At 50.3% G+C, this 6,599-nt stretch overlaps 2 protein-coding genes across 2 annotated transcripts in view; one reads left to right on the forward strand and one right to left on the reverse strand.

The window, feature by feature from the left end:
• Positions 1 to 1,411, forward strand: part of PHACADRAFT_262804 (uncharacterized protein) — a 2,399-nt gene extending 988 nt beyond the window's left edge. Inside the window, exons 6-12 of the mRNA XM_007400019.1 lie at positions 266 to 332; positions 382 to 495; positions 553 to 567; positions 629 to 729; positions 786 to 892; positions 945 to 1,123; positions 1,189 to 1,411. Of these exons, the coding sequence (XP_007400081.1) occupies positions 266 to 332; positions 382 to 495; positions 553 to 567; positions 629 to 729; positions 786 to 892; positions 945 to 1,123; positions 1,189 to 1,274 (669 nt within the window). The 3' untranslated portion in view covers positions 1,275 to 1,411. The remainder of the gene's footprint in view (positions 1 to 265; positions 333 to 381; positions 496 to 552; positions 568 to 628; positions 730 to 785; positions 893 to 944; positions 1,124 to 1,188) is intronic.
• Positions 1,412 to 2,615: 1,204 nt separating this feature from the next.
• On the reverse strand, positions 2,616 to 5,618 carry PHACADRAFT_212832 (uncharacterized protein; the record flags this gene model as incomplete). The annotated part of the gene is made up of 19 exons (XM_007400020.1): positions 5,413 to 5,618; positions 5,323 to 5,356; positions 5,191 to 5,273; positions 4,741 to 5,138; positions 4,589 to 4,675; positions 4,392 to 4,529; positions 4,187 to 4,340; positions 4,050 to 4,129; positions 3,929 to 3,983; positions 3,825 to 3,873; positions 3,489 to 3,771; positions 3,415 to 3,438; positions 3,294 to 3,360; positions 3,117 to 3,243; positions 3,041 to 3,062; positions 2,965 to 2,983; positions 2,878 to 2,910; positions 2,701 to 2,822; positions 2,616 to 2,642 (listed from the first exon to the last, which is right to left on the reverse strand). Exons 1-19 carry the CDS (start codon positions 5,561 to 5,563, stop codon positions 2,616 to 2,618), a joined length of 1,953 nt encoding a protein of 650 aa, XP_007400082.1. The 5' UTR covers positions 5,564 to 5,618.
• Positions 5,619 to 6,599: the final 981 nt, after the last annotated feature.

Here is a 6,599-nt window from a genome sequence, read left to right on the forward strand (position 1 = left end):
CGCTATCCGCAAGCTAGGGCTTCGGCGCGAGGAGTTAGTCATCATGACCAAAGTATGCTTACTATGTCAACCTCCGGCCTTTCTCCGACTGAATCGTTGCCCGATAGCTCTCTGGTGCGATGTCCACAGACCCGAACGTCAATATCTTCCGCTCGGGTAAGACGCCTCAAGAATTTGGTATTATTAATCAGATAGGACTGAACCGCAAGGTTCGCGATCTTGCTCTGAAGCATCTGCACAAAGTTTGTTAACTTGAACTATATAGCACGTTTTCGACTCCGTCAAGGCGAGCCTGAAGCGTCTGCAGGTCGACTACATCGACGTTTTACAATGTACGCCTTTTTTAAAATTACTGCCGTTCCGCTTACATATGCCCTACAGGCCACAGGTTCGACGTGACCACGCCGATCGAGGAGGTAATGCAAGCGCTGCACGATGTTGTCCAGGCGGGCTATGTCCGTTACATCGGCATGAGCTCCTGCCACGCCTACCAATGTGAGCTCGCCTCCTAGCCTTAAGTCACTTCGCACGCTGACTATGCTCGTATACCAGTCCACGCCATGCAAAGTACGCATTCATGCTCACTTCTGATAACGACAAGCTTGGACTAACACTGAGTCGCTCACAGATTACGCAATCAACAACAAGCTCACGCCGTTCATCTCGATGCAAAATCACTATAACCTCGTCTACCGCGAAGAGGAGCGCGAGATGATCCCGACATTGAAGGTCAGTTCATGCTCGTGCGTGCGTGTTTGTAGCTGCTGACCTGGCATGTACCGCAGATGTTTGGCGTCGGCTCGATCCCTTGGTCTCCGCTCGCGCGTGGCCTGCTCACGCGCCCGTTCTCCGTGACGACTGAGAAGGGCACATCGCGCACAAAGTCTGATGCGTACGTTTTCCCGTTTTCCTGTCCTACGCCGTACGCTTAACTATATCTGAAGGTGGGTTCACGGCTACACCGGCCCGGGCACGCCTGCGGTTGTCGCACGCGTTGAGGAGCTCGCTCAAAAGAAAGGCGCGACCATGGCGCAAATCGCACTTGCATGGGAGCTTGCCAAAGATGGAGTCACCGCGCCCATTGTTGGCACAACGAACCTACAGAACCTGAAAGAGATTATCGGTGCGTTCAGGCCTTGCTTGTCGCCGATATCCCTCGTGCCTGGCTGACCGAACATCTGGTGCCAGATGCACTCGACATTAAACTCACCGACGAAGAGATCAAGTATCTCGAGGAGCAGTACCAGCCAACGGCGATCTTTGGGCACCAGTAGATGGTTAGTCTACCTGAGTAAAGCACTGTATGGGGCCGTCTACTGCCAGTGGTGCCGAATTGCGGAGTGCACGTCAGAAGACGAAGAAAGTAGAACTGTACGAGCTCCAACGCGTAATATGACGCCCGAAAGTTTGCAACGAACTGTCTACATGTGGGCCTTTCAGGTACTAGAGTGCATATCAACTAAACTCGGTGAGCAGTGAGCCTCGTGCAGTCCAGTCCAAGACCATCATGAGAGATCACAGCCACTCGCCTGTTGGCGAGGAAGGAATTCGGGCACAGTAGAGGGAAAGTGGTATAGAGGCACAAGAAAGTCCAAAAGGAAGGTTACTACAAAGAAGATTGATCAGCACTGGTATACAGTAAGCACGTCGCTACAGACGGTGAGGGAAAGGGGGAGGACAAGAACAGCCGGTTGACACAGGGGAGTCAAGTGCGTTAGAGTACTATAGTCAATCCGCATGATGATGCATAGAAGCCGTGCCCGGCACATATGCGAAACATTAGGGCGAGGAATCAGCACCAGACAGAGCTGATAATCAGGAATATGTTCGCTACCTGCAGAGCGTTGCTGTGGGCGGAGATGGATGTGGGGAAGGTTCTGAGTATGCGTGAGCCGAAGTTCTCGAAGCATGCTGGGTGGAAATTTGTCCTTCTTACCTGCGGTCTCAAACAGCACGTCCTTGAACGGCATTTTATTTGTCTGAAGGTTGGAAATATGCTTCATGACTTGATATATGAGCAGAAGGCATGTGAACAACTGCGGCATGCTGGCGTGACGCTTGTACATGAATGCATGAAGCCTGAAGCTTGGTGTCTCAATCACGCCTGGTGGTCTGCATCGATCTCTAGAGTCCTCTCTTCTGCCTGACAGTAACATCTGATGTTCGCAGTCATATTTGGCCCCTTGTTTCAGTTCAGTAAATACATCACGCTTTGACGGCGTGAGTGAAGTTTGACGTATACTGCCGTCAGAATCACTTCTGAGAAGTTCTCAAATTCAGTAGCCGGTCTGATCGTGGAACATGATGCTTAATGAACACCTGTGCACTGCAGACTCGGATGGTCGATGCTGACCGGTGACTGAGCGAACTTCTCATTTTTCCTTCTCTGCAAAACGAGCAGAACGCACCTGCATCCGCGTTGCCGACTAGGCCGCATCTAGGATTCTTAGACTATGTGGTAACGTCGTCATTTCGCAACTCAGGCCGCATCCCCAAAAATCTCCAAGTACTGTATACACTGCTGCTCTTCGATTTCTGATGTTTCAAAACGGTACAGAACTGATTATTTCTGAAACAATCAGCGTATGAAACAGAGGAACATGAGAACACATTTTTCAGCCGCTCCTGATTATGTCCGCAGCCTTTCATGGTGTCCAACGTTGAGCGGAAGAATGAAAACTGGATTGAACCACTGCTTACCTTCTCGGCGATAGCGTATACAGTTGCCTGCGTGTGCGCTCCGATATGGTTGGGGAAGATGCTCGCATCCACAACCCGGAGATTGGTGGTTCCATAGACTTTCAAGGTCCCGTCGACCACTCCTACAGGCTATGTTGGCGTGACGAAGGCAAAATATAAACACCAGCGTAATCTCACCACCAAGTTCCCGAGGAGCCATCGCCGCAGTACCTGCATTAGTTGCGTTAGATGCTACAGCACGTGATTGAAAGATTACAGACAAACCTATGTGATGATCCTCGCCCTGTAGCACAAGAAAAAAAATGAGCTGTCCCGTCACTCAAACGGTAGAAGCACACACTTGGACGCTGCTACGAATGTATCTAATATACGCGTTTATGCACATGGAAAAATTCAGAAGTATAGTTACAACTTACGCGATGAGGTCATCATCAGTCTGCGCTGACATGCTCGGATTCGTCTGTGCCGCTACCAGACTTGCGAACGGCTCCGTCTGACCAATCTTCTGGGCGTACTTCAAAATATCTACGAGCACCTGTACATCTAGTTGAAATCAGTGCAAGGTTCTAAGAATTATAGGAAAATCTCCTCACCAAACTCCTGTGCGAGGAAATTGGGATTGATCGCAGGAGGCGCCAAGGGATCACTGGAGGCAATATGCTACGGTTCTGCCAGTCAGAGCGTGCAAGCGACGTCGCATCATTCATTCCTCACCACACTTCCTCTACTAAGCGGATGCTATACGACTAGTCAGGACGCAGTATAGATACACATGCAGGAATACTCACGAGCAGAGCGTTGATCAGCGTGACATAACTCTTGTTCGCTGCAGGGTCAATGACACCTCTGCTCCACCCGATAATCTCAACCGAGCCAACGCTATCCTCTGAAATCCATTGGCGAATAAACTTGGCTTGCTGTTGCTGTACGCCGGTTTGCAGACCCTGCTGCATGCTCTGATCGAAGATATCCAACAGGTCGTCCAGGCGAGCAGCATCTACAACTTTCGCCAGCGGCACGAACGCGGCAGTGTTATCTGTGGCTGTCAGGAGGCCTGTATGGTTCTTAGCGCTGTTCGGGTATCAGCACCACCCATGTTTAATAAGCAATTGCAGTGAACCGACTAAAGTGCCTCTTGCTGCGCAGCGAAGGTCGCATTGTTCCTCAATATATCTACGGATCATACTCGTCAGCCGTGCTCAACTTGACACAGCCGAGCAGCACGTACCGAAAGTATTGATGTCGGGAATGAGTTCGAATTGTACGGAGACAACTGGGTGCTCCTGCCGAAAGTTTTCAGATATGATTTGGTCGTTATCCGGAGCGATGCAAAAGAAACGATAACGCACTTGGAAGTTCTCGCCGACACCAGGAAGATCAACGAGAGGATTGATGTCATAAGCACTCAAAATAGATGAGTTGCCGATACCTTCGCAGGGGGTGAAGGGTCACTGATTAAGTCGTGTAAAGGTAAACAAACACTAACCAGAAAGCTCCAGCAGTTGAGGCGTCTGGTCAGTGCCAGCCGAGAGAATCACTTCGCACGTTGCATTAGCGATATACGTCTTGTTTCCGCTGATGAATTGGACGCCGGTAGCGGTCAGACCAGAATCCGTTTCCGAAAATAAGATCTTCGTCGCCTGGCGTTGTGGTGATGAGAGGTAGAGCTGTGATCGGGGGTGAAAACGCACCTGAGCATCCAGAAGGACATGATAATTGGGGTTTTGTGAATGAGAACAGAAATAAGTCACTGCTGAATATGACCGGGTGCCGTGCTTGGGATCGAACGATAGCAAAATGTCCGTGATGCCCGTCGCATTGCCACCTTGCTGGGACGCGGGCATCCGGCATAAGCGATAGAGACTGATATGGGAAGAGATTGGCTTACCGGCTCCGGATTTGTTTCAATGCCAAGCCCGTTGAGGCTCTTAACTAAGCTCGGGACAGTCTCAAAATAAAATGGCGTGTGAGAAGCCTGAGCAATCGTTCAATATTGTATTAGAATCATGGACATCTGATCATGTGAGCAATACTACGTACGTTTATGGGTCCAGAAAATCCGTCGACATGAGTCAGGTCCGCTAACGTCTTCTCAGCTGCTTGCTGTGATATTCCTGGATATGGATTCCGCGGTAGTAAAGAAAGCGTCTCCGTTTTCTTCATGACAGGTAGAAGACCCGACCACGTCCATCCTTGGTTTGGTGCGAAGCTGTCCCAAGAGTCGTACTCGGCGGATGAGGCACGGCACCACGCCATTGAGTTGATACCACTGGACCCTCCGAGCATTTTACCTCTTGAGACCGAACCGTTAGCAGACGATCGGATTAGAGATGTGAGGGGGATCAACCTTGGCAATGAAATTGTTTGATTAGCTGCGTTCACTTGGGGTGTTGATAGAAAGAGCCAGTCGTATGACGAATTACCCACGGGAGAGTTCCCTGAAAAAAGGTGTCTATTAGCGAGGAAAAATCGGAGACGCGACGCATGCACCAGCAGCATCAACAACTGGGTCGCTGAAATGCGTAGTTCCTGCTTCAATAAGACCAACGACTAGAGATGGATCTTCTGACAGTCTTACACATGTAAGTAGCAAGCAATGATTTTGCCTGCGACGGGACAAACCTTGCAGATAAGGCCACACCGGCCGTTCCTCCACCTGAAGCGGCGAGCAGTTAACTACGGACATACGGAACATCGAGCCCTAACACTCACCAATAACGATATAGTCGAAGATCGTCTGGGAGAACGGCTCGGCCTCGACTAAGGCGGGAACTTCAGCCGGGCAAGCGGTATTCGCCAGTACTAGTGCGGGCTGAACCACGCTGATGAGCAGCAGGAGCGTTTTGAATGCAGATAAACACATGACCAAGTGCGACTCAAGGTGTCAGAGTCAGAGGTAGAAGCGAGAGGACTTTTTCGCCGACTCCCGATTTTAGGCCCCCGTCGTTGCTACATCATGGCGTCTCAGGGTGACCAACGTTAGTAAGACTCTTAGGCCGCCCTGTGTTAGCCGGCTTTGCAAGCGCCCCAGACATCGGGCCCCGACGTTGGCTACGGCCCGTACTGTACCTGAAGCGAGTTTTCTGACAGCTCGCCAAAAAATCGCTAGAAATCGAGAAACAAAATAATGGCGGGGTCAGCGAAAACCGACATTATGTGTGTAATCCGGTATGGTCGTTAAAGTCCAATATTGGATAGATCGGCATTTTCGGAGATGCACTCCTAGCCATTGTGAAGGCGAAAGCCAAGGCCATACAAAGTGCACTCGAACCTCCGCCCTGATTCGGCGTGTAAGAGCGGAGTTATAAGCCCGTGACTTGCAACTTCGGCGTTCGCCAACCTCCAGCGGTAACCACCGGTGTTCGCCGGTGGCCATTGGTGTTTGCCGGCGGTCCTTGCCATATACGGGTGCGTCGCCGTGAGCGCTTGTGAACACCACCGTTCGTTGTCCACTGGAACCCATCGGAATACAGCAGCAACTGGTGAATATTGCTGTGTATCAGTGGCAAGTAGTGGGGTATGTTGGGATATACCAGTGTTCAGCATGCCACGCTGGCTGCCACTGGTATTTGGTCTGGTCGATTCACATGGCAGGTGGCAGACACCACCAAACACTGGTGACATCCACTGGCAGGCAGCGGCCACTATCCATCAGCATATGCTGTTTATTGTTAGTATATGTCATTGAATAATAATTTTTTGCATTTTTCACTGGTCTTTGGGCAGAAGTGTGTGACATTGGGCCATGGTGTGTGACTTGCTTTCCAGGTTGGGCTAACTCTCATGAACAAATTGTTTTAAGACTAGTATCTGGCAGGTTTGGTCTCATGCTTTGTGCATAGATGGCTTATATTACACATATTCTCACTCAGAGAATATACATTACCTGAGAATCACAA

This window comes from Phanerochaete carnosa (genome assembly GCF_000300595.1).
Source record: "Phanerochaete carnosa HHB-10118-sp unplaced genomic scaffold PHACAscaffold_10, whole genome shotgun sequence".
Lineage (NCBI taxonomy): Eukaryota > Fungi > Basidiomycota > Agaricomycetes > Polyporales > Phanerochaetaceae > Phanerochaete > Phanerochaete carnosa.